Source organism: Microcebus murinus, chromosome 17 (assembly GCF_040939455.1).
Source record: "Microcebus murinus isolate Inina chromosome 17, M.murinus_Inina_mat1.0, whole genome shotgun sequence".
In the NCBI taxonomy this organism is placed as follows: domain Eukaryota; kingdom Metazoa; phylum Chordata; class Mammalia; order Primates; family Cheirogaleidae; genus Microcebus; species Microcebus murinus.
The window spans coordinates 22,914,776-22,941,149 of NC_134120.1; the positions used below are offsets into that span (position 1 = coordinate 22,914,776).

The window sequence follows — 26,374 nt, forward strand, 5'->3', positions numbered from 1 at the left end:
GATAAGGTTCCAGAAAATGCAGCTAAATACACATGAGCAGAACTCGGGTTAACTCTCAGGAAAGTAATGAATAAAAAGCCCCCACCAACAGAAATTTGAACCTTGGACATAACTAGTTTGACAGCTCCCTAACTTCTACCCAGATAGCCACTCACACAGAGACCAGATGGGGTCGTCTAGGAGCAAAGGAGTGTGCTAGATTCCTTCCACGTACGGACAAAGAAGCTTCCCCTTGGCATCTGGCTTGCTCTGACTCTATGGTTCTCCAGCTTCTGTCCTACTACTTTTGGCCGGGGTCACTTCAGCCTTTGGGACTTCATGATTCCTCTTCACCGAGATGTCCTCATGGCTCATTCTCTCACCTCCTTCAGCTCTTTGCTCAATGGTCAACTCAGGAAGGCCTTCTCTGACCACATGATAAACTTGCACCATCTTCCCCCATCAGCACGCCATGCCTCTCTCCTCTGCTCTCTTTTTCTCCATAACACTGAGCACTATTTTTATTTTAATGAGTTTACTGTCTGCCTTCCCACCACCAAAGTGTAAGCTCCATGAGGGCAGGGATAGTCATCCGTTTTGTTCACTGCTAACACTCCTTTTCCCAGAAGAGTGCCCGGCACTAAGATTGCATTGATGCATGCAATCCATACCTTTTGGAATGGATGGAATGACTCACGAATACTCAGAAGCACAGAACACAGAAGTCGGAAGGAACTTCAGCATTTTACAGGAGAGGAACTAGAGATGTGACTTATCCCAGGTAATGCTTCTAGTTAGCACTAGGGTTGGAAACATGTTCAACAGAGCCAGGCTTTCCATTCATTCAGGTTAACCCTCGCACACGTACAGAAGCTGACATGGACCAACATTAACTGGCCCATCCTCAGAAGATTAGTAGAAGATGAAATGATGGGGTTTGGTTTAGAGGCTCTCCAGTCCTTCACTACTTAACCAGCTGACTTGGTACTTGGTCTGGATGACCTGACTCTCACACCAGAACAGGCTGCCTCCATTGGAAGAGACTGCCATAAAGAACCCAAGGAGGCCGGGCACGGTGGCTCAGGCCTGTAATCCTAGCACTCTGGGAGGCCGAGGTGGGAGAATTGCTTGAGGTCAGGAGTTCGAAACCAGCCTGAGCAAGAGCGAGACCCCATCTCTACTATAAATAGAAAGAAATTAATTGGCCAACTAATATATATAGAAAAAAAAATAATCCGGGCATGGTGGCGCATGCCTGTAGTCCCAGCTACTTGGGAGGCTGAGGCAGCAGGATTGCTTGAGCCCAGGAGTTTGAGGTTGCTATGAGCTAGGCTGACGCCATGGCACTCACTCTAGCCTGGGCAACAAAGTGAGACTCTGTCTTAAAAAAAAAAAAAGAACCCAAGGAAGAAAAGGTAAAAGGTAGAAAATAGGAGGAGGAAGGGGAAGAGGAAGGGTTGTGGGTGGAAAGAGTGTTGGGGAGGAAGAGGCTGGCAACCTGGAGGAATAAGCCTGGCAGCTTCTTGGCACAAGAGGCCCACCAGATAGACACTCCCTTCAAGTACTAATCAAACCAAAGCCAGCCACCCCGCCACCTTCACTTTCATGGCATCCACACGGAGATTAAATGGAGGGGCACCAGGAGACAGCTCTTTCTAACAACCTTCTTGCCTTGCAAACCTCCAGGTTCGAAGATGAAGACAAGGTTTCAGAGCTGCTGGCAGGCACCCCGGCAGGCTGGACAGCACCCATTAACGGCCCCTATAATGGAAGAGGTTGGGGGCAGGAGAGAGGGCCCGAGCCAGTGCACCTTCCTGCCTGGTGGCTCTGGCATGACTGGCCGGGGGATGCCCTCATCAGAAGCCTCGAGAAACAAGCGGACTCCAAGGCGGATTAGGGGGAGAAAGTGGCCAGCACAGTGGGAAAGGAAGGAGGATTTCCTGGAAACAAGGACGGACTGAAGAAGAGCACGCAAGACAGAGGGGGCCCCAGCACAGAAAAGAAGTGGGGGGTAATACAAATAAATGCACGTTACCTTCCAGCTGTCCCTCTGGACCAAGGGGTGCGGGGCTTCCCGCGGCAAAGCAACAATAGGCGCTCCAGAAACAGAGCAGAGGAACACAGTTTCTCATCCTTCCCAGCCACACCCCCTCCCCTGGAACAGGAATTTTAAAAAAACAAAAAATAAACCCTCTTGGTGTTTCCAGCAATCCGAGCCGGTAGGACCAGCAGTGGGCAGCCCTCGCTGGGCCGGAGCGTGCTGGGCTGGACAGATGAGGAGGAGAAGGTGGAAGCTGAGAACCCGGCTGCGCCGAGCCGCGGGCGGTGGGAGGGGGCGAGTGGGACCGGGCTTGGGCCGGAACCAGGTCTGCCCTCGCCGCGCGCCTCCGGGAAGCCAGCGCTCGCCGCTGTCACACCGCGAGCTCCCGGCGAAGTAGTTTTTGAAAGTATTGGAGTCATCTGACCCATCGCCAGATGGTGATTTGCATAATTTATTCCCGTCTCCGGAATCTGATTGGTCACACCTTCGCTGTCGTCTGAACCCAGACTGCCCAAAGTTTGAATGAAAGCGCCGCACAGTCACCGCGTGGACCCGCACGCTCAGCCGCGCGTTCCCAGCCTGCTGTCCCGCGGCCGCGACTCCGGCCACCTCCGCTTCCTCCCAGGGCCCTGCCCTGGACCCCCAGATCCTCAAGGGGCACTTCCCCGAAACTCTGCGTCCCCCGGGACCAGATTCCTGGAGAGGGGAGGTCACCCTCTCCGAGGTGCAAAGCTACCCTCGCTCCAAGAATGGGCTCTCCGCGCCCGGGGCGGCTCGGGGAAAGCCACCCGGTCATCCTCTTGGTCCTTCTCTTCTCGCTCCCTTCTTGCCCAGCGAGGACAGCAACAGGTGCCGTCAGGGCGACTGGACAATAACCCGGCGGAGCTGAGAGGCTGGGGGCTGTGGCCGGCGCCACAGGGTCGCACAGACCCGCTCGTAGTCCTCGCTCCGCAGCTAGCTGCAAAACTCCGGGCGAGCCCCCCAATTTCTCCAGGGCCGTTCCCCCGACCGCATGCGTCGGTGATAACAGTCCCCGCCGCTTAGGGATGTTGGAAAAATTAAGAGTTCAGGCAGTGCGGCTCCCGGCACGTGGCGAGCGTCCTCCCACTGTGGGGTGGAGGACTGAGGGGAACGGGCGACCCTCCCCAAAGGGAACGGTGGGCGAGCTTGGGGGGCTAAGACCGTGGCCCGTGCCCAGTCTCGGCCGACGCGCGGTAACTACGGGGTGAGCGGAATCAAGCACCTTCCCCCTCGCTTCTCTCCATCACTTCCCCCTCCTGTCCTTCCCTCTATTGATCCAGGTCGCGGGGCAGAAAGCGGCGAGCGCACGAGGCCTTGGCCCGGCCTGCGTCTGGCGCTGGGGAGCTGGGGCTGAGCCCGGGACAGCGGCGGGGCGGCTGCGCCAGCAGCCAGTGGGGACGCTGGGCCCGCGGGAGAGGTGGGACGCGCCACGCAGGGCTGCACACCGCCATCCAGCCTCGCTCCAGCCGGGAGAGCTGGCTCCGCAAGGCGGCAACCTTGACCGCGAGTAACCCCGCGGTCGCCGGGAACAGGTCCTGCTCTTGCCTCGCTAGGGAAACCCCAGCAGCAGGCCCGCGCCCCTTCCTCCCTAGTGTCGGGGCTCCGGCTTGAGAGACCTGAGAAATCGATCAGGAGCCAGCAAGTCGGGTTCCAACCTACCTTGTTACTTTTGTTACTGCCGCTGCCGGCGCAGCGCGCTTTCTCCCTCCTGTGTGCTGTCAGTCATTCGCGAGAGGCAGACTGGCTTTATATTTTAGTATAAAACTCAGTGCTCTGGGATGGTAAATGTCACACCCAGAAATGTTGCTGCTGTCCCCCTCTCGCTCTCCCTCTTCCCTGGCAAACTATACAGACAAGTCAGGTAGTATCCCCATTTTACAGATGGGAAAACAGTCGTGGGGACAGGCTGCATGTTTGAAGAAAGTCTCACAACAGGTCTCCCGCTTCTGCTCTAGGTTTAATTTGGCCACTTGACCTCTAAATATAAGCCCTTGGCAACCTTGTCTCCATCTCCTTAGTGGCTGAAGCAGGGAGTAAGCTGAGATTTAAAAGAAAAAATCCCATTCCCTGCCTGAGTGTTGTGGCTCCTAGCACTTTGGGAGGCCAAGGCGGGAGGATCGCTTGAGGACAGGAGTTTGAGCTCAGCCTGAGCAACATAGTCAGACACCCCATCTCTAAAAAAATCAAAAAGTTAGCCTGGTGTCCTTATAAGCGCCTGTAGTCCCAGTTACTTGGGAGTCTGAGGCTGGAGGCTTGCCTGAGCCTGGGAGTTTGAGGCTGCAGTGAGCTAGGATGATGCCACTGCACTCCAGCCTGGGTGACAGAGCAAGACCCTGTCTCAAAAAAAAAAAAAAAATCCACTTGCCTGTTCTGAGGAGTTGCTCACAGCCATGGTTCCTAGAACATTAACTGGACAATGTGGAGGGTGTGTCTTGGGAACCTTTGTCACCAGTGAGATGGCTAGGGTGGGTAGGGTATTTTGCAGGTTATCTTTATATGATATTCCTGCAAAATTGGTTATCCTGCTTTAAAAAATATAAAAACAGGTTCAATAAAATCAACATCCATTTTGTAACTGCCAAGGCTATGAAACCATTGAACTTTGATTGCTAGGTGGTTAGAGTGCCCTCCTGTGTCTTCATATTAAAATGTCATGTGAGAACTTTCAAAGGACATAATGAAATTATAATCATGCATTAGAATGTATAACATTAGAATTATGGTTCTTTTAGAATTTGTCTAGCAGGTTTTCTGGTGACATCACCAAAAAATTTAAACTTAAATTAAAAAAATTTTAATTAAAAAATTATAGCATCAATTGTTCTGCTTCATACTTCCCAGAAGAATAACAAAGAGATCCGAGGAGCCTCCTGTGTGGAGGAATTCCAGCTGAGGAGTCTCAGTGGAAACTTCTGTTGTATTACAGTCAAAATTTCAAGGTCTCCAGCTACCATAGTAAAGAACTCTAGTCGTACTTTTTGTCAGCACAGCATCTAAACACCCTTCCTGTGTTAAAGGAATGAATCTCTCTCTTATGATAAGAGCCCACTTTCTACTACCCAAGCGCAAAAGCAAACACTTTCCCAGCTTCCCTTGCAGCTAGCATTCACAATTTAAACTCAGTCAATCACCCCTGGTGCAGTGGTTTATGCCAGTAATTCCAGCACTTTGGGAGGCCAAGGCAGAGGTTCACTTGAGGCCATGAGTTCAAATCTATCCTGGGCAACATAGTGAGATATCCTCCCTCCCCATCCCTACGAAAAAAATTAGCTGGATGTGGTGGCACTCACCAATAGTCCTCGCCTACTAGGAAACTGAAGTAGGATCTCCCTGAGTCCAGGAGCTACAGTCCAAGGTTACAGTGAGCTATGATTGTATCACAGTACTCCAGCCTGGGCGACAGAGGGAGACCTTGTCTCAAAAATAAATAAATATTAGGCGTCAGTAACACCATGGAGAAAAGTAATAATAAATAAATAAACAAGCAAATCTAGTCAATCAAACTCTGAACTGGAAGCTAGGGAGGCTACCCACACATACACACTCTGCCAATGGGCAGCCAGCTCTGGTGCGCTGGGGCAGAATGGCGTAGTCTCCAGCAGACTAGTGTGCAGTGAGATTTGGGGCATTGCTGTCTGCCTGAGTGTGCCCTCCAAGCATGGTTCTTCAGTCCTGCAGAGATTCCAGCTGCTATCCAACATCTTCTTAGTATTGCTTACAACTAAGAAAATGACTTAATCACCAGATGCTTATTGAGTAGCTACCAGAGGGAAAACAGTGGGCCGAACACCCCCAAGGAATGTTCTGGAGGCCATCCCTGCACACTCATAGACACAATATAGAAAGTTAAAAGTGCCAAAAGGCTGGTATATAGGAGTTCCCAGATATCTATTGAAATAGAAATGTATTGAAATCTGCAATTTCTATGATGAGAATAGCCTCCCCTATATGTTAGACAATACACAACCTGCACAACCATTAACAACATCTACATTCTAGACTTAGATAATAGTAAACAAAAGTTTTCACTTACATGAACATCCACCAGGATTAAAACATTGTGTTGGGCTGGGCACAGTGCCTCACACCTGTAATCCTAGCACTCTGGGAGGCCAAGGTGGGTGGATTGCTCAAGGTCAGGAGTTCAAAACCAGCCTGAGAAAGAGCAAGACCCCATCTCTACTAAAAATAGAAAGAAATTAATTGACCAACTAAAAATATATAGAAAAATTAGCCAGTCATGGTGGCACATGCCTATAGTCCCAGCTACTCTGGAGGCTGTGGCAGAAGGATCGCTTGAGCCCAGGAGTTTGAGGTTGCTGTGAACTAGGCTGACGCCATGGCACTCACTCTAGCCTGGGCAACAAAGTGAGACTCTGTCTTAAAAAAAAGATAATGTAGAAATATGATTAAAATACAAGTGAAAACCAGAGGCCAGTTTCGAGTTTTTCCATTACTACTTCTCTGTTACTTTTTTTTGGTTTTTTTTGAGACAGAGTCTCACTTTGTTGCCTGGGCTAGAGTGTCATGGCTTCAGCCTAGCTCACAGCAACCTCAAACTCCTGGGCTCAAGCAATCCTGCTGCCTCAGCCTCCGGAGTAGCTGGGACTACAGGCATGCGCCACCATGCCTGGCTAAATTTTTCTAGATAGTTTTAGTTGTCCAGCTAATTTCTTTCTATTTTTAGTAGAGATGAGATCTCACTCTTGCTCAGGCTGGTTTCGAATTCCTGACCTTGAGTGATCTGCCCGCCTGGGCCTCCCAGAGTGCTAGGATTATAGGCATGAGCCAACATGCCAGACCCCTCTGTTACTTGTTTACGTGTTCTTTTATCTTTTGAAAAAAGCATGCAAGTGGTAGAAAGCACAGAAACTTTAAGAGAAATTAAGGCTTTTCTGGAAGCCTAAAATAAGTTCAAAATAAAAGGTGTTTAAAAATACTAAACTCCAAATAAGTTCTGTAGTTTCATTAATAGTTTTGTACTTATGCGGAACTTCTAGTTTTGTTCTTCATACAGTAGTTATGTAGGCTGTTAACATCAGGGGAAGCCAGTGAAGGGTATACAGAGCTCGCTGTACTATTTTTGCAATTTTTCTGTAAGGCAAAAGTTAATTCAAAATTTTAGATTAAAAAAATTTACGGGAGGGGCTGGGTGTGGTGGATCACACCTGTAATCATAGCACTCTGGGAGGCTGAGGCAGGCAGATTGTTTGAGCTCAGGAGTTTGAGACCAGCCTGAGCAAGAGAGCAAGACTGCCCCCTCTATTTTTTTTTAATAAATAAATAAAAATTTATTAAAGAGCGATGAGGATGTCCACCAGCCTTGTGATAGGATTTGCAGTCAATGAAACCCTCCACCAGGCAAGAGGATTGTGAGACCTGTCTGGCTACAATTTATGCTACTTGGTCACTTTGACTGCAGCCAAGTGTCAGGAGAAATTTGAATTTGAATGCCGCTGCCTCCGAAATAAGCTTAGAAAAATACACAGGCTATCTGTAACAATGAGTGGGCCCAGCTGAATTTGAAGAACCATGATTGAGGTGGGATAAAGACACACAGGCAACACTGTCTGGGTTGGGGCGAGTCTTGGAAAACCAGAGGGAGATGAATTACTTACAGGAGGGAGCACGTTAGCCTGCAAGAGAGGGAGTCACTAGGCATAGAAAGGTCGAATGAAGGCAAGAGTGACCTGGAGAGGCCAGGCGAGGTGGCTCACGCCTGTAATCCTAGCATTCTGGGAGGCCTAGGCAGGATGATTGCTTGAGCTCAGGAGTTCAAGACCAGCCTGAGCAAGAGAGAGACCCTGTCTCTACTATAAACAGAAAGAAATTAGCCAAACAACTAAAAATAGAAAAAATTAGCCAGGAACGGTGGCACATGCCTATAGTCCCAGCTACTCAGGAGACTGAGGCAGTAGGATTGCTTGAGCCAAGGAGTAGGAGGTTGCTGTGAGCTAGGCTGATGCCATAGCACTCTAGCCTGGGCAACAGAGTGAGACTCTGTCTCAAAAAAAAAAAAAAAAAGAGTGACCTGGAGGGAAAGAGAATAAGTCAGAAAAATATCAGTGAGCTCATCTGAAGGATGCATTCGGGAAGTTATGGGTGTATGCAAGAAAAAGGCCGCTGTAACACCAGACGTGTAAGCACATTCGTTGCAGCGAGGTTCACAGGAGCAGCAGGTTGGAGACAACCTGGCACTGCATCACTAGGACAATGCTTAAACACACTGGGCAACATCACCGGGCCATTAAAAAGAATGTGGTAGATTAACATAGGCTGTTATAGGAAAAACTCTTAATGTTTCTTGCTAAGTAAAAAAGAAAAAGTGAGGTATAGAAAAGCACATGAAGGCCGGGCGAGGTGGCTCACGCCTGTAATCCTAGCTCTCTGGGAGGCCGAGGCGGGCGGATTTGCTCGAGGTCAGGAGTTCAAAATCAGCCTCAGCAAGAGTGAGACCCCATCTCTACTATAAATAGAAAGAAATTAATTGGCCAAATAATACATATAGAAAAAATTAGCCGGGCATGGTGGCGCATGCTAGTCCCAGCTACTCGGGAGGCTGAGGCAGGAGGCTCGCTTGAGCCCAGGAGTTTGAGGTTGCTGTCAGCTAGGCTGATGCCACGGCACTCTAGCCTGGGCAGCAAAGCGAGACTCTGTCTCAAAAAAAAAAAAAGAAAAGAAAAGCACATGAAGCATGTGTGGAGTTTGTTACCCTTTAAGCTTTTAGAGGGAAAATGCTTATAGATTGCTATACTATCTCTGAAAGAATTCCCAAGAAACAGGTTAGGAGTGGGAGGGAGACTCACTTTTCACTGTATGCCTTTCTAGACCTTTTGAGCTGTTTTCTATGTGCCTGTATTCCTGTTTGAAAGTATAAATAAATAAATAATGTTACAAAGGCAGAAGGAGGGGGAAGCAGTAGCCGCTGCCCTCCCTCCAATATCAGCTCTGCCATGGAGCCATCTTCCCTTCCCAGGTGCAATTGTTAATTTTGTAGGTCAACTTGGCTGGGCTACGGTACTCAGACAGTTGATCAAACAGTATTCTAGGCTGTGTCTGGGAAGGTATTTTTTGGATGAGATTAACATTCAAATCAGCAGACTTTGAGTAAAGCAGATGACTCTGCATAGTGTGGGTGGGCTGCATCCAATCAGTTGAAGGCCTAATGGAAAAAAGGTTGGCCCCCTCAGGAAATGAGGGACTTCTGCCACCAGACTGTCTCTGGACGGGAACTGCAACTCTCCCCTGGGTCTCCAGGCTGCCAGCCCTACCCTGCAAGATTTTGGATTGACCAGCCTCCACGATCATGGGAGCCAACACCTTAAAATGAAACTCTCTCACTGCAGCTACACATTTTGGTGGTTCTGTGTCTCTGGAGAACTAACAAACACACCAGGGTTCAAGGGAGTCTCTGAGCCCAGGCTTGTGCAAAGGCAGAGTTGAGGGGAACTCGGCTACCTGCTGGGGAAAGGGTGGGAAGTAGACACGACCCCACTCTGGAGGAAGAGCTGGGAGAACAGGAGAGGCTGGCGGGTCCTCCCCAGCAGGTGACGAGAGGTCACCTGCTCATGGTCCTGCCATGGGCACTTTGAATACCCCCAGCCATTGCTGCTTCCTCCTGGCCCTTACTCACCATCTTTCTTTCCTTTTCCCCTCTCCTCTCTAAGTCCTTTCTCGTCCTTGTTTCTTTGTGAGCAAGGTTACACTAATAAGGCAAAAATAAAGATGCTGTTACGTTGCTGTTTCCTACCGGGGTATGATCCCATTTGCCTCAGTGCCGTTACTGGTTGTGCCTTCCGGGGCCAGCAAATTCTGCTGAGCAGAACAGACAAGTCAATCATCTCGTTACTTTGTCTCAAAGACCCAAATAATAAGTTTGACCATTTCCCCAGCTTTCATTGTGCAACCAAATAAAACCAGGCGATTCAAGTCAAGATGATTGGAAATGACATGTATAGATACCCTCTTGTTCTCCCCTTTTCCAACTCATGACACACTGAATTATTCATTTGGACTGTGTTATTCATTCTTCATTCCACCATGAAAGAGGGCATAACATGATCTCAAACCTAAGGTCCTTGCATTGGGTGGTCCCTTTAGACTAAGTCTCCTTCCATGTGTCCCAGCTTCAATTAAGCAATCATCCCACAAAGACATACGGATTCCAGTTGCGATGGAGGCAGCGCACTAGCCATTGAAAGAATTCTAAAGGGCAGAAAAAGAGCTGATGGACAAGAAGAGTGGATAGAGCACAATATTAAAATAGATCATGAATAAACAAAGCAGCAAAAGGCTAAAGAAGTGACAAATCAGAGGGGAGTAGTGGCCGTTTGTTGGAGTATCTCAGAAGGCTCTGGCCTGGGCACTAAAGAGAGAGAGAAGTGGAAAAAGAATCTTGTCTTAACTTCTGTTAATGTCACTTAATCTCTCCAGCTACCCAGCAGGGTGGTGGTTCAGGCAGATCTTCCCATGGTTCAAGTGGGTTCAGTTGGAGCCAACAAATATTTCCTGCCACACATCAGGAATGGGTGCTCAAAGAGGCCAGTTGCTTAGAACAGTATTACCCCAGTACGTCAAGGCCAAAGTCAGGGCTGGAGCCAGGTGTCCCCACTCCTAGTGGGTGTTCTGTTCATTAAATGAGAAAAATGGACAAGGCTTTCCAGGCCATAGTATCAACAGACAGAAAGGCCCAGAGGCACAAGGGAGAGAGTGAACAAACCAGGCTGGCTGGTACAGTGGCAGAAAAGACAAGAAAGTGAGGGCCCAATCTCAATTTCCATAGGACATGCATACGCACGCACACACACACTCTCTCTCCCCGTTTCCCTCAAATTCCATTTCTGCCCGGGAGCATACAAACAAGTAGCAAAGCATTAAGCATGCATCAGCCAAACTGGGATTCAGAAGGACAGCTTTGACCTCTAGGCCCTTGCCTTCCACAGGACTCCAGCTCCAAATGCATTCAGCAGGATTAATATGACGACACAGAAGCTTGCACTTGGGTCTGTCTGACTTTAAGTCAGAAACTCATGGAAAAAAACAATAGTAATTCAATTCAGCCAAATAAATAAATAAATAGAGCTTTCTCATCCATGCAAAGTCACACACGCTGTCCCAGAACTGATAAAGTTTCATCTACGCACAAAAGAATTATCGGCGAGACAAGGAATTTGTTCTAGGGGCAGTAAATAGTGGGGTGAGGCGTTCACTTCAGCTCATTGGTCTGGGGCCTCCAAATGGACATGGCTCCACCATCGGGTGACCAGCTCGGATACATTATAACCGGGAGCTGTTGCAACCCAGCTGATGTGAGCAGGAAAGAATTGACTGTGACTTGCCAAGAGATACCGGGCAGTGGCCACCGCTTTCTCTACCCGGGTTGGTCAGCCTCCTTATCTGCACAGTCAGGATAATAAAACTTTAAGAAAAGTTTCTTTGGAGCCCTCAGAGGGCACTTCCACGTAGGAATAACTGCTGCCATCACCTTGAACTTTACTACTCAGCAGACTCACAGTGGCAAAAAGGGGAGAATTCTGGGGGCCTCTCTAGAGGGGCTTCAGGCCTGGATAGATTCCCAAGTAGGGTGAAATTCAACTTCCTCCAGGATATTTCCTGTACTTGGCTGATGGGTTTTGCGATGCCCTTCCTAAATATCCTCTAAGAAACACAGACTCTTGGCCGGGCCTGTAATCCTAGCACTCTGGGAGGCCAAGGCAGGCAGATTGCTCAAGGTCAGGAGTTCGAAACCAGCCTGAGCAAGAGCGAGACCCCGTCTCTACTATAAATAGAAAGAAATTAATTGGCCAACTAACATATATATAGAAAAAATTAGCCAGGCATGGTGGCACATGCCTGTAGTCCCAGCTACTCGGGAGGCTGAGGCAGCAGGATTGCTTGAGCCCAGGAGTTTGAGGTTGCTGTGAGCTAGGCTGATGCCATGGCACTCACTCTAGCCTGGGCAACAAAGTGGGACTCTGTTAAAAAAAAAAAAAGAAAGAAAGAAAGAAACACGGACTCTCTATTTCTGAGAAGATCCTAAATCCAGCAGATCCAGGGGTGGAATCCCCACCAGTGTCCTGGGTGGGGGTCATCCCACCATGGATGCCAGTTGAACCCATGTGATAAAGGAACTGACCACTTCAGGAGGCAGATAGCTCATTCTATTCAGGTCCCTGTAAATGCCAGAAATCCTTTATTTGAAGTTAAATCTACTCCTGATAATGCCCACCTAAATTTAGTTCTGCACCCTCACCCACGGGATGATCCAAGTTCCAGAAGACCATCTCCTCTGCTCCTGGCCAAACACCCCAGTTTACCGCAATGTAACGCAGTGCTTATGAGCTTCAAATATGGCACGCCGGGTCTGGAATCCTTTCTCTACCCCTTTATACCCAAGTGCCCTCAGGCAATTACTTAATCTTGCTAATCTGCATTTTCCTCGCCTGTATAATAAGAACAGAAATGCCCACTTCAGAGATGCGGTGGCCGAAAGACCCTGAGATGATCTCTGTGGTACCCGCCTGCTGGGACTCTTCCTCATTTGCCACCCTGGGAAGCAAGGACAGGAAGCCACGTGCACCCTTTACCCACAAAATGATGGAGAAAAGCTTCTCCTGGTGCCATCTAGTGGCGTATGGTGTCACTGAGCCACCCCACACCAGGAATGTGTCCTTCAAATGAAGTGTTTTGTAAATAGGATTAGTGTATCCTTCTGGTCTAGCCCTTGGCAATATCCAAGACAAATTTTCCCATAATTTGAGTATGCTCTTTCTGGAATCTTCCATCATGACAGGCAGGCCCAATGCAACTTAGCCCTACATGGAAGGCAACCTCGCCAACCTATTGGCAGTAGGACCATGAGTGTCATCTACCTTACAAAGCTGTTGTGTGGAATACGTGGGAGGAAGCACACATGGCACTCAGGATACAAGCAGGTGCTCGCTGAATGTTAGTTCCAGTCTCATCTCTTCCCCTTTGTCACGGGCCCGGCTTATCTTCTCTCAGACTCCAGACGTAGAAGGAGGCAACTCTAACGTAGTTGGTCGGTGGTGGAATTTTAGACACGGAGGTAGATATCCAGGCACAAATTGTATCTTATTGCATTGCCAACTCTACAAAGGCACGTTGATCCTAGTCTCATACTCCTCTTTATGTTTTCGGAAGAGCATTTGTCACTGGGTATGTAAAACAAATCAACTCTTTAATACATGCTAATATAATGGAGTTAATATGATGTTGAAAGGAAATTGAACTAGTGTGCAGAAGAGAAGGCTGGGAAGTGGGTGACTGCACATTTAAGATGATGCTCATGGGGCTGAACTTTGATTTGTTGCTGGGGCTTGGGGGTCACTCCTGACCCTATCCGTCATTTGGGATCCCAGCCGGAAACAGAATTCTCCCCAGATGGTTCAAATAAAAAAAGTCTTAATGAAGGGTGTCCTGGCAGAGGCATAGAGATAGTTAAGGGATCAAACAAACAAGTGTGGGTTACCTCCCCTTGCATAGAGACAGAAAGGAGGAAATGAGGCTACCAGAGCTTAGTGAGACCTGAAATCACAGAGTGGGGGACCGCCCATCAGAGCTGTGGTCATGGAGAAATGCGGTTAGTGCCAGGGGTTCCCTACAGCAAGCCTGGGATTTTTGTCCATAGAATTCTCCCTTGTGTATATCATTGATTCAACAAATACTTATTGAGCACTATATTATGAACAAGGAATTATTCTAGAATATTATTCTAGGAGTTTCTGGAGACTGGGTGGCAGAGGTGGTCTGAGGACTCCTGGAAGGGGCCCACAGGTGATGATCAAACTGCAAATCATGTCAGGCATGGGTAATTGCAAGGGCAAAGGCGTCAAGGCACAAATACGTTCCTTATATCCCTGAAGCAGCAAGGAACCCATGTGGCTAGAGCAAAGTCGGTGGGGACAAAAATGGCAGGAAATGAAGACTGGGGCTAGGTCACCCTTGCATGTCACAGTAAAGAGATTGGGCTTTATTCTGAGAGAAAAGGGAGATCTTTCAAGGATTTTAACCTGGGAGGTGCTTTCAAGGGAAGAGGGGAGTGTTATAGAATGTAATTTATATATTTTAAAGATTACATTTATCCTGCCATTTTAGAAACTGTATTTTGGAAAACAAAATAGCCCTAGTTGATGAGAGAAAGCTCTTTTTACAAACAGCGCCAAATTGTTCCTGACTAAAGAATAGACTCGACAACTAAATAATAAGTCTGATTCTGAGTTTGGTTCATGGTCCAAAAAAAATTTTATAAAAGGTGTTATTGGGATAATTGGTGGAAGTAAAATATGGTCTGTAGATTAGATAAGAGTATTACAGCAAATGTTAAATTTCCTGATTTTGATAACTATGATTATGAAAGGGAATTACCCTGTTCTTAGGAAATACACACTAAACTTTTTTTTTTTTTTTCCCTGAGACAGGGTCTTACTCTGTTGCCAAGGCTGCAGTGTGGTGGCCCAACCATAGCTCACAGCAACCTCAAACTCCTGGGCTCAAGTGATCCTCCTGCCTCAGCCACCTGAGCAGCTGGGACTACAGGCGCACCACCACCACACCCAGCTAACTTTTTTTTTTTTTTTTTTTTTTTTTTATTTTATTTTTTTTTTTTTTTTTTTTTATTTTTTTTTTTAATTTGGACGAGGTTCTGGGGCCCCAAGAGAGGGGGGCCCCAGAAGTCGCCCCCAGCTAACTTTTTAATGTTTTGTAGGATATGGTCTTCCTATGTTGCTCAGGGTGGTCTTAAACTCTTGGCATCAAGTGATCCTCCTCCCTCAACCTCCCAAAGTGCTAGGATTACAGGCGTGAGCCATCATGCCTGTAAACTATTTAGACACAAAGAGGATAATGTCTGCAACTTACTATAAAATGATTCATATAAAACTAATATATATATATTTAGGCATATATAATGTGTGAATATACATAAATATACACACATAATATATATGTACATATTTCTCATATTACATGAGAAATATGGCAAAATGATAAAAACTGGTGAATCTAAGTAACGAGCGTACTGGAGTTCATTGTATTCTCACAACTTTTCTGTAAGTTTGAAATTATTTCAAAGTATAAACTGTTTTTCATCAAGGTCCATCTTCCCTGAAAAAAAAGTTTTTCTATTTATTTATTTTGAGACAGAGTCTCACTTCTGTTGCCCAGGCTATAGTACCATGGCATCAGCCTAGCTCACAGCAACCACAACTCCTTGGCTCAAACTACCCTGCCTCAGTCTCCCAAGTAGCTGGGACTACAGGCATGTGCCACCATGCCTGGCTAATTTTTTCTATATATTTTTAGTTGTCTAGCTAATTTCTTTCTATTTTTAGTAGAGACAGGGTCTCACTCTTGCTCAGGCTAGTCTCCAATTCCTTGAGCTCCAGCAATCCACTTTGGGCCTCCCAAAGTGCTAGGATTACAGGTATGAGCCACCACGCCTGGCCCCTGCTTATGTGTTATATCTAATTGCTACAAAACACATACAAAGCTTTTGTAATAATTTAAACATTTGAAACAAATAAACTACTCTAGCTGCTTTGGATGAATTGTACAGGGGAATCAGGAGGGAAGTATTAATATGTTGACCAGTTGATCAGCAAGATGCTTTTTAGCATCTATTCTCCGAGTCTAAGTGCAAGACAGTGTCTCTCTGGAAATGAAGCTTCTCCTTCATGAGAACTACACATACATGGCCAAAGATCTTATGGCTGGGAGCACAGACTGGGTATCTTAAAGATCTTGATATTCTCTGGGGTCTTTGTTACCCAACATAGGAGGGTAGAGATCTGTGTGGGTCCCAGGGGCTGACAAGCAGAGGGAGGATCCAGAGGGCTGCTATAAAGTAGCCTAAAGGTAAGACATCAGCTCTCTGTGAAATTATACAACCACCCTGCCAGGAAAATCACATACACACCCCCAATACCAGTTAATGGCAAGATGAAAATGTCCTTTTAAATTTGACCTTAAAAAAAATCACATCTCGTAAAAATTATGCCTAATAAGTAGAGCTATAATCATAAAAGCAAACTTTGCATCATGAGGAATTAAAATGTCTCAGGAAAATGAACAGAATGGGATCCCTTAGGAAAGCCTAGTGAAGAAAAATAATGCTAGATATCCCCCCAGCTCTGGGAGGTAAGGGAAAGACAGGCCTGGCAACAGAAAGGAGAGGCAGCCACACACCATCCTGAGAAGCAAACAAAGGGACTGCAGCCCCCGGAGTAAGGGATTACATTTTCCTTATTGTTGCAAAAAGAATTCCCTTTTCCTGGCTACTAAGGCCAATTTCTCAGTGAAGCTCAAAGCAGCATTGTATGGGAGGCTGAGCAAAGTAAATCCCTACCCGGGGATTAAGACTTTCCTCCCCGGCTCTCCTGGAGGCCCAGGAGCCATCCCTCTAAGAGTGTTCTACAAGGGGCAAGGGAGGTGGATGCTAATGCTCAAAGACAGAGCATTGAATATTCACTCATCTGAAAATCCCCAGAGACATTCTTTTCTAAGAAGATGGTCAAATTCATTCACACTGGCCAACTGATTTAATATGGCAGGCTGACAAACTCTTTCCTAAGAATTTATGGCCTCAACTAAAAATGGTTGTTTGGACAAACTGTCAAACTCCTGCAGGGCTCACTTGACATCTGTCTTTGTCAGGTCATGGAGGAGAACAGCTACTTTGAAAAGGGTAAGGGTTTGCCGTTTCCTGCTGTTCCCTGGGAGACCTGCATAGTAAGTCGCCATTAAGAACCAAACAGGCAGTGTCAGAAGGGCTGTACTTAAACACATCCAGCACTCGCTATTCCATTCCCACCTTCTTCACCCTTGTAAAGCTCTTACTAACTCTTGCCTGGATTTCCGATGTGGCTTTTCTGGTGCTCTGCTGGAACCCAGACAATCCGGACACACCAAGGTCAAGTTCCTCAGGACACCCCGTTTGGGGCCAAGACCTACCTGCATTACTTGCTACCAGTGGTTTGGTTTTTTGTTTGTTTGTTTTTGTTTTTTTTGTTTTTTGGGTTTTTTTTTTTTTTTTTTTTTTTGCTTATTGTCTGCTCTGTGGTGTAAAGATATTGAAAGGTAAAGAAAACACTGAAAGATGAAAAATTTTGGCCGAGCGTGGTGGCTCACACCTGTAATCCTAGCACTGTGAGAGGCCGAGACAGGCAGATCCTTTGAGCCCAGGAGTTCAAGACCAGCCTGAGCAAGAGTGACACCTCATCTCTACCAAAAATAGAAAAAATCAGCCAGGCATGGTGGCACATGCCTATAGTCCCAGCTACTCAAGAGGCTGAGGCAGAAGGATCGCTTGAGCCCAGGAGTTTGAGGTTGCTGTGAGCGAGGCTGACGCCATGGCACTCTAGCTGGGTCAACAGAGTGAGACTCTGTCTCAACAACAAAAAAATTCTTTTTTACAAAGTCCAATATAAAATATGCTGATTTCTCCTACAGTATTTATCGCAGAAAAGAAAAAATGCGGCCAGGCGTGGTGGCTCACACCTGTATCCTAGCACTCTGGGAGGCCGAGGCGGGCAGATCGCTCGAGGTCAGGAGTTCGAAACCAGCCTGAGCGAGACCCTATCTCTACTAAAAATAGAAATAAATTAATTGACCAACTAAAAATATATATACAAAAAAAATTAGCTGGACATGGTGGCACATGCCTACAGTCCCAGCTACTCGGGAGGCCGAGGCAGTAGGAACACTTGAGCCCAGGAGATTGAGGTTGCTGTGAGCTAGGCTGACACCATGGCACTCACTCTATCCTGGGCAACAAAGTGAAGACTGTCTCAAAAAAGAAAAAATGCTGACAGAATAATATATAGAAAAAAGTCACTGTTTTTCAACACCTGATGAAATAACGGATCTAGGCAATGAACTTCAGTAGCTACTAAAGCCATTAGATGAAAAGCTGATGTGGAACTTTAAAATAAAGGGATCACACTGCCAAGTCCAGAACTGGCTTGCCCATCTTGATATCCGTACAAATGAGACAATCAGATGACATTATGTACATCCTTGTTGACTTAAAAAGAAAAAACTGAGGCGAAATTAGTGTAAGTGGAGAGTTTATTTGCACCAAGTTTGAGGGCTGCAACCCAGGATCAAAGATTCAAGTTGTCCCGAATATACACTTCAGTTAGTAGCAGTTATAAGTGGGTTTTTTGTTTTTGTTTTTGAGGAGGAGTATTATTAATTTGCTGGCAAAAGAGGAGGGTGGAGACTCACAAGTAGGTTTTTAAAGGAAGAAAAAATAGGCAGTTCCTAAATTGTATAGCAAGAATTTACGTTAAAATAACAAGAATTTACAAGAAATTGTATACCAAGAATTTACGTTAAAATAAGCTGTTGATTGGCTCTACATTGTTCTTTGTACCCAAATTCCAGTGCAGAGAAGATACTAGGTGATGGAATTCAACTGCTATGGTAACTGTGAGGCAAAACAAACAAACAAACAAAAAAGATGATAGATGAGGCAGCTAGTCAGAAAACTACAGCTACAGCAAAGAGAACAAAAGGTTTTTAAACAATGCCCCCTAGGCATAGGTGGGGGAGGGGGGACAAGAATGAAGTCCCTGACTCACCTCTCTGGGCTAGATAAATTTTGCTTACTTCATACAGCTTAGACTGCTCTGAGTGTTTCTTTTGTCATCTTGGCAGGATGCGATAGGAAATACACAGTGCCACCTATTAAGTTGATTTTTTTTTTGCCAAAAAAATTAAACTGAATCTGATCAAGCTTTAAGATATATTTCCAGGAAACTTGAAGGATAGCGGAAAAGGTTGAATGTCACTGTAAGGATGCCATTAGCCAAATCCTGAAATGTGTGAATTCTGCATGACAAATGATCCAATCTCTTCCACAAATGTTGGCATGGGTGGTGGGTAGGAACGTTACAAGCAGAGTATCAGGAGAAACAGTTACAGATTTAAAATGAGATGACAGACCTATCTAAGAAATAGGATATTTGGATCTTACCTGGATCCTAATTTGAACAAATTATAAGGGAATTTTTGAGACTGAGAAAATTGATCACAAACTAGGATATGAGCTATATTAAGGCATTGTTGTTGGTGTTATTATTGTTTTAGGTATGATAATGCTATAGTGTTTATGGAAGGAGGAAAGAAGGGGAGGGGGAGAGTGAAGGAGGAAAAGGGAAGAGGAAGAAGAACAGGAAGGAGAGGAAATCCTTATCCAATAGAGATATATATTGAAGTACTTACAAATGAAATGATTAGGATTTGCTTAAAAGTACTTATGCAAAAAAGTGGGGGATGGAGAGATGGGGCAGGGAAGGTGATGGGAGCTGGGTAGGGAGGAAAGGACAGATGAAACAAAAAGACAAAACGTTGACTACTGTGAAGATTAGTATGGGCACCTGTAGGTTCATTCAGTTATTCTCCCTCTACTTCTGTGTGTTTCAAAATTTTATAAATTAAAATTTTTTAGAAAGTTTTATATGCCCACACAGAGGGCTCTTTGTTGCCCCCTAGGCTCAAGGCAACAACCTAGGAGCCATCCCGGATTACTGTAGTTCCCTCACGTGTCCTATCCAATCCACCTCGAAGTTCCATTGGCTCTACCTCCAAGAGATCCCCTGAATCTGTCTCCTTGTCGCCATCTCCACTGTGACCAGCCTGGTCCAAGCTATCACTACCTTTTGCAAGAACCTTGGCGGACCTCTCCAGTTCCCCTCTTTCCTCTCCGCAGTCAAGGACATTTGTTTAGTTTAAAGTGTAAATCTCAGCCAGGCGCGGTGGCTCACGCCTGTAATCCTAGTACTCTGGGAGGCTGAGGCGGGAGGATTGCTTGAGGTCAGGAGTTCGAAACCAGCCTGAGCAAGAGCAAGACCCCCGTCCCTACTATAAATAGAAAGAAATTAATTGGCCAACTAATATACATATAAAATTAGCTGGGCATGGTGGCGCATGCCTGTAGTCCCAGCTACTCGGGAGGCTGAGGCAGAAGGATTGCTTGAGCCCAGGAGATTGAGGTTGCTGTGAGCTAGGCTGACGCCACGGCACTCACTCTAGCCTGGTCAACAAGCGAGACTCTATCTCAAAAAAAATAAAATAAAATAAAATAAAGTGTAAATCTCATCATGTCCCTTTCCTGCCTAAAGCCATTCAATGGTTTTCCACGCAGATTATAATAAATTCCAAGGGCCTCATTAAGCCTACATACTCTAAAGAGCCCTACTCGAGGTTCTGGCCTACCTCCTTGTTCTCTGAAGATGGTCTCTGAGAGAATTAGGGGTCTCCTGCTCTCACCTAGATGGCCTGATTCTGCTTTCAACAGTGGTGTCATCTGAGGTCGGCAGGAAAGGTCCTCTTCTAGCACGACTCTGAACCCTAACACCTCCTCAACTGCTTATGTGGGAAATTCTTCTTATAGCAAATTTCCTTCTTCTTTTCCTTTCCATCTAATTTGCTTTTCCTTTCCATGCAGTAAAAAAGTGCCTCTCTGGGAGGCGTCATCCATCAAGCTAATTTTCCTTTGCTCTAAAAGAGGCAGGAGAAGATGTGCTACCAGTTCAACAAGGAGACCTGGGCAGCCTGGTCCCCGAGAAGAGTCGCAGAAAGGGGAGGTGAAGTTGCACAGCTACCAACCTTTACGACTTACAATCATGAAATCCTGTTACTTTTCCTAAAGACTTTTGAATTCATCCACCCCTCTAAATTTAAAGTTAACTGAATCTTACCAGTCAGGCCACCACCCTCTTTTGCGTTCTCTGGTCTTGCCCTTGTGGCATCCAAATGCCTCTGGGCAGAATGATCCTTCAAAAGTGAATCTGATCAAGACACCAACATTCCCACCCCCATCCCTCAAAGGCTCAAACCCTTTCTAAATTCTCTCATTAACCTTAGAAGAAATTTAAAACTATTTAAAACTTTTTTTTTTTTTTTTTTTTTTAGTATCCCTCAAGGTTAGATTCCCCTCTCACCCTTATCTGCCCCCACAGGTACCCAAAAAGGAATCTGAACACCTTCAATCCCCATAATGGAACTTTCCTGCAGGCAAGAATAATCATTACCCCACCCGTTATTGCTGTGGTCAGCTAACTCCTTCTGGTCATTCCTGGCCCAGCTGCTATGCACCTTCTCAAGGAGGCTTTTCTACCCTAAGGTTAGGAGAAGTTTCCCCTTTAAATGCCTCTAATATGATCCTCAATGTTCATGCCCACTTTAGCAGTTTCATACTTGTATTCTAATTAACTGTTTATCCCCTGGTCCCCTATCCCTCCATCCCTACCATCACCCCAAGACTACAGGCTCCCGAGTTTAGGGACTCTCCTAGTGCCTGTTATAGCCCATCAGCTAGAACAATGGAAGGCATAAATAAGTGTTCCATAAATATTCATTGAGTAGATGAATGAACAATAAACTGCTTGCTAAAGATTAACTCTATTAGTAGCTCAATGTTGTGTTAGTTAATATAATAAATATTGTAAACAATAAGTACAAAATTTAAACAAAAAATAAACATATTGAAGGGAATATTATATCTATACATATAATACATTTAAACAGTCCACGGAGAGTTTGAGCTGCCTATGGTGATGGCACATTGAAAGAGAATACCTAAAGCTAAGTGCTAAAACCACTACTGACTGCCAGGAGTAGATGAAATGGGTAAAGAAGAAACAAAAGAGAATGCCAAAGGGTTTTTTCTACCAGATGAAGAAGATCTAAAAAATGGCAATGGGAAATAAGGAGCATATTGAACAGACCCTTCACCTTCAATTGATAGGGTGAAATTCTCATCCTGAGAATTTCCTGATTAACATAATTACATCCCATCCTTTCATCTTTTCAACAGCCCCTTTACAAACCACTTTCAGGGGTTTCTGATTACATAATCTCACGAATGTTGTCGATTAAATAAAATATCTCCATATCTAATAATACGTGGCCCTCTCCTAGAAGTACAAGCCTGCTTTTAATTTTTTAATCGACTGGTATATAAAATCCATAACTTTATTTTTGGATTAAAAAAAGAATTTTGAGACAGTCTCTAAGGAGGCAATTCGTTTCCAGACGTTCTTGAAACATATTCCACACTCCCTTTCTCCTCCGCCCTCCTCCCTTCCTCAGATCTCGTTTCTTGGGCTGGAATTCTCGCGAGAGATCGAGTTCTCATGAATTCTCCCAGAAGCCACCGCTCTTCCTCTTCCCCTCAAGCGGCCTGAGGTGAGTGTGTCTCTTCGTCGTTACTCTGAGCGCTCAATCGTCCGTTCATCTCTGCCATCGAGGCCTGAGGGGCACCGATTTCGAGGTCCCCGGGAGGAGAACTCCCACGGCTACTGATTCCTCGCTAGAGGCGGTGTTTTCTTTAGTAGAGGGATGTGGCGGACGCCCGATTTCATGCCGCGGCCTGCAGGCCTCTACGTCCCTCAGAGCGACGCGATGGGCGGGAGTGGGGTCAGCAGGGCTCCCCTGGCGGGTGCACGGGCGGCCTGTTTTCTTGCTGACTCCGACTCCGGAGGTCCAGCGTCTCGCGGTGAGTGGTAGCCGAGTACGCGGCACGTTTGTGGCAGCAACGGGAAAAAGTTTTGGGGGGAATAAAGTAAAGATGGATCGAGGCTTTACTCATTTCAACAAAAGTGCTGCATATTCGATGTTTCTTAACGTGGGCAATAGCGCAGAAGTCTATCGTGTGGAAAGGCTGCATTGCTTGTCTAGTTGCGTGAGTAAAGTGGGTTTCTGTAGCGATGGAGCGTGTTTAGAGGGTTGTAGTTGAGTTTGCCATGCTAATGCGTCGTCATTTTACGCCTGGAGGATCCGGGGTTGGATGGTATACTTCCAAAGGGAGGAGAAAGGGCTTGAAGACGTGCTGCTAGTTGTGTGTAAGCACTGCTTGTAGTTCTGGTAGGTGCAAAGGGAAAGGAAACATTTGGTTGGGAAAAGGATGGCTGCGATGATGGTATTTCTTAGGACACCTTTGGATTAATCATGAAAACAACTACTCTCTGAGCAGCTGTGGGTGGCATTCTTAATTTAAACTGCATTGATGATTATAAATATATTATTGACATAATTATGCTCTGCTCCCTCCATTCCAGGTGATTCGTGAAAATGGTTCGCTATTCACTTGACCCAGAAAATCCCACAAAATGTAAGTGAACAGGAGATAAATACGTATTTCCTATTTGGGAGTAGGCATAATAAAAAACCCAAAATTAACCAAAACGTATTTATTTTCTAGCATGCAAGTCAAGAGGTTCAAATCTTCGTGTTCACTTCAAGGTGTGTGAATCATAGTTATGATCTAAATGAGTCTACAATGTTCAGTATTTCTTACCATTCTACAAAGCTAGCTGCAGTGATGTCTTTCTTAGGACACCTTTGGATTTACCATGAAAATTAATGAATTCTGAGCAGCTACCTCTTTTTAGACACTAATTATTGATAATAATGAGCTCTTTGATTTAGGATTTGTGGAATTGAGTAAAACTACCAGAGAACTATTTGAGAACCTATTTGTGCAGATACAGGACACAAAATTGTAATTACAAGATGGTGAAATTACACCATTTATTTAGTGAATAGAGATGTAGGATTAATCTTATTGAGCCTCAAATGAAGTCACCCTGGTTCTTAGATTTTATCATCTCATCTCTCAAATACAGAAAGGGCACAGTGACTCACAGCACTTGGGGAGACCTAGGTGGGAAGGAGGGTTTCTTGAGGCCGAGTTCAAGACCAGCCTGGGTGACATGGTGAGATCCTTGTCTCTATAAAAAACAATAGGAGGTTTTAACTGATAGGTATTTTGAAGATCTTAAAACTTAATGTTTACATTTTAGATAATAAAACTTTGGCATGGCTAACCAGCACTTTTTATTGTTCATACTTAGAACACTCGTGAAACTGCCCAGGCCATCAAGGGTATGCATATACGAAAAGCCACCAAGTATCTGAAAGATGTCACTTTAAAGAAACAATGTGTACCATTCCGACGTTACAATGGTGGAGTTGGTAGGTGTGCCCAGGTGAGACTTTTTAATTGCCATTTGAAAAGACAGATTGTGTGGAGAAGTGGTTGATAGGGTAAGAATGGCTAAGATCTGCCTTTATTAGGTTCTTTCTGGTTGTTAGGATGACAGTCTGAGGACACTTTTGGATTAACCATGAAAGACACCTTGATGTTGGATAAAATATATTGATCTTTGTTCTAATGTTAATTAAGTCAGAGAAAATGACTAATTACCTCCCTTCTCTTTCAGGCCAAACAGTGGGGCTGGACACAGGGTCGGTGGCCCAAGAAGAGTGCTGAATTTTTGCTGCACATGCTTAAAAATGCAGAGAGTAATGCTGAACTTAAGGTACCCAAACCATTAACATCCTTAATTGCACGACTTGGATGGTTAATTAATGTTGCTGTTTAGATTTATATCCTAGATTGTCTTGCTCTCTTAGTAGTTAGCTCTCATTTGAAAAATTGTTTTTTGCATTTCTTCCTGCGGTCTCCATGGAACCAAATTTTGTCTGTAGATTTCCAGAAGTATGGCCTATAGTCTGTTTAACACCAATGCTTAGTGTTTCCCTTATCCCCCCAGAGCTTTAAAAAGTTTTTTTTCTCCTTTTTACCCCAAGGGTTTGTAGCCTTTCTTGGGCCATGCACCTTTTTGGTTGTATGGTTAATTATGAAAATGATTGCTTTAGCCGTGGTTAATGTGGTTTATTGCCTATATTCCTTGTGGAGAGATGTTATATTTTCGGATATAGGTTAAAATGATGATGTAATTAACAAAACAAGTGCTTTTCCTTTTGGAGTATTAGCCATTATTTTTGCATTTGAAGATCTGGGCCAGAACTGGAATTAGTTTTTGTCTGTCTGGCTCCAAACTTCTGCCTTCTAAGCCATGCTGCCATAATCTATTGATCATCAGAATTCATTCCAAACTCAATCTTGGAATTTGGCTCTTCCTTGCTCCTCAATTCTTCACCCCTCTTTAATGACCTTCAGGAAGGCCACTCGTAAACAACATGATTTAGCACACTGAGTTTGGTGGTGATTTAGACACTTAAAGGTGAAAGCAGACAACTGCTTGAACAAATAAGCTGTTCTAAGTCTTAAAGGATTGCTTTCCAAAAATGATTCATTAGGGCAAGGTTAGGAATAGTATTTACCAATGGTAGTTTGTGGTGTTAAGATAATTCAAGGTGTTATTTGATTTTGTTCTCCCTCCCCTCTTATCAGGGTTTGGATGTAGATTCTCTGGTCATTGAGCATATCCAGGTGAACAAAGCACCCAAGATGCGTCGCCGAACTTACAGAGCTCATGGTCGGATTAATCCATACATGAGTTCCCCCTGCCACATCGAGATGATCCTCACTGAAAAGGAACAAATTGTTCCAAAACCAGAAGAGGAGGTTGCACAGAAGAAAAAGGTAAATTCGTAGTTGCTTGGTTTTGTTTGTGTGTGGTATTAGAAAGATTGGTGGTTGCTATGATGACTATCTTAGGACACCTTTGGAATAACCATGAAAGAAAACTATTCTGAGCAACCTGGCCCCACCTAGATGTACATAGCCAATTCATACGTCCCCCAAATGAGCCCTCCTCCCCTATCCCAAAATCTGATGATTAATATTCTCTTCTTACCAAATGAGTTTAGCTTCTCCTTTTATCATTTAAGTATTTATTTTCTGTCCTTTTTCTGCCTTGGTCCTTTACAACTGGGCTTCCTGTGCCCAGTCTTCCACATAAACTATCTTGAAGATGTAGTGTGGATTTTTGTAAGACGCTTAATCTTTTTATTTTTGTTTTTCCCCAGATATCCCAGAAGAAACTCAAGAAACAAAAACTTATGGCACGGGAATAGATGTAACATAAAATAAATGAAAATAACAGTAAAAAGATGTTGATTGTCTTTATTAGCAAACTTTTTTGACATGTCTTCACAAGATGGATCGAATGAGTTTTCTTAGAGGCGCAGATTACTTTGCCATTAAAAAACATTGGGCCAGGCCGGGCGCGGTGGCTCACGCCTGTAATCCTAGCACTCTGGGAGGCCAAGGAAGGCAGATTGCTCGAGGTTGGGAGTTCGAAACCATCCTGAGCGAGACCCCGTCTCTACTAAAAATAGAAAGAAATTAATTGACCAACTAAAAATATATATACAAAAAATTAGCCGGGCATGGTGGCACATGCCTGTAGTCCCAGCTACTTGGGAGGCTGAGGCAGGAGGATCACTTGAGCCCAGGAGTTTGAGGTTGCTGTGAGCTAGGCTGACGCCACGGCACTCACTCTAGCCTGGGCAACAAAAGTGAGACTCTGTCTCAAAAAAAAAAAAAAACATTGGGCT

The 26,374-nt window shown here is 45.2% G+C and overlaps 2 protein-coding genes and 4 non-coding genes across 7 annotated transcripts in view; 5 read left to right on the forward strand and 1 right to left on the reverse strand.

The window, feature by feature from the left end:
• Nucleotides 1-2,391, reverse strand: part of LIPG (lipase G, endothelial type) — a 30,225-nt gene extending 27,834 nt beyond the window's left edge. Inside the window, exon 1 of the mRNA XM_012769889.3 lies at nt 2,015-2,391. Within this exon, the coding sequence (XP_012625343.1) occupies nt 2,015-2,111 (97 nt within the window). The 5' untranslated portion in view covers nt 2,112-2,391. The remainder of the gene's footprint in view (nt 1-2,014) is intronic.
• Nucleotides 2,392-4,753: 2,362 nt separating this feature from the next.
• Nucleotides 4,754-4,817, forward strand: LOC142861777 (U7 small nuclear RNA). The gene has a single exon (XR_012912928.1). It is a non-coding gene; the product is annotated as a U7 small nuclear RNA (small nuclear RNA).
• A 17,358-nt stretch (nt 4,818-22,175) lies between these two features.
• On the forward strand, nt 22,176-25,926 carry RPL17 (ribosomal protein L17). 2 transcript variants are annotated; one of them, XM_012769901.2, is made up of 7 exons: nt 22,176-22,252; nt 23,125-23,177; nt 23,268-23,308; nt 23,920-24,054; nt 24,289-24,387; nt 25,266-25,457; nt 25,844-25,926. In XM_012769901.2, the coding sequence occupies exons 2-7, from the start codon at nt 23,138-23,140 to the stop codon at nt 25,889-25,891; spliced, it is 555 nt and encodes a 184-aa protein (XP_012625355.2). In that variant the 5' UTR covers nt 22,176-22,252; nt 23,125-23,137; the 3' UTR covers nt 25,892-25,926. The 2 variants fall into 2 exon arrangements, with proteins under 2 accessions (XP_012625355.2, XP_075850002.1); XM_075993887.1 differs by lacking the exons at nt 22,176-22,252; nt 23,125-23,177; nt 23,268-23,308 and adding an exon at nt 23,763-23,781.
• On the forward strand, nt 22,975-23,040 carry LOC142861782 (small nucleolar RNA SNORD58). Its single transcript, XR_012912932.1, has one exon. It is a non-coding gene; the product is annotated as a small nucleolar RNA SNORD58 (small nucleolar RNA).
• LOC142861779 (small nucleolar RNA SNORD58) lies at nt 23,380-23,444 on the forward strand. Its single transcript, XR_012912930.1, has one exon. It is a non-coding gene; the product is annotated as a small nucleolar RNA SNORD58 (small nucleolar RNA).
• LOC142861781 (small nucleolar RNA SNORD58) lies at nt 25,512-25,575 on the forward strand. The gene has a single exon (XR_012912931.1). It is a non-coding gene; the product is annotated as a small nucleolar RNA SNORD58 (small nucleolar RNA).
• Nucleotides 25,927-26,374: the final 448 nt, after the last annotated feature.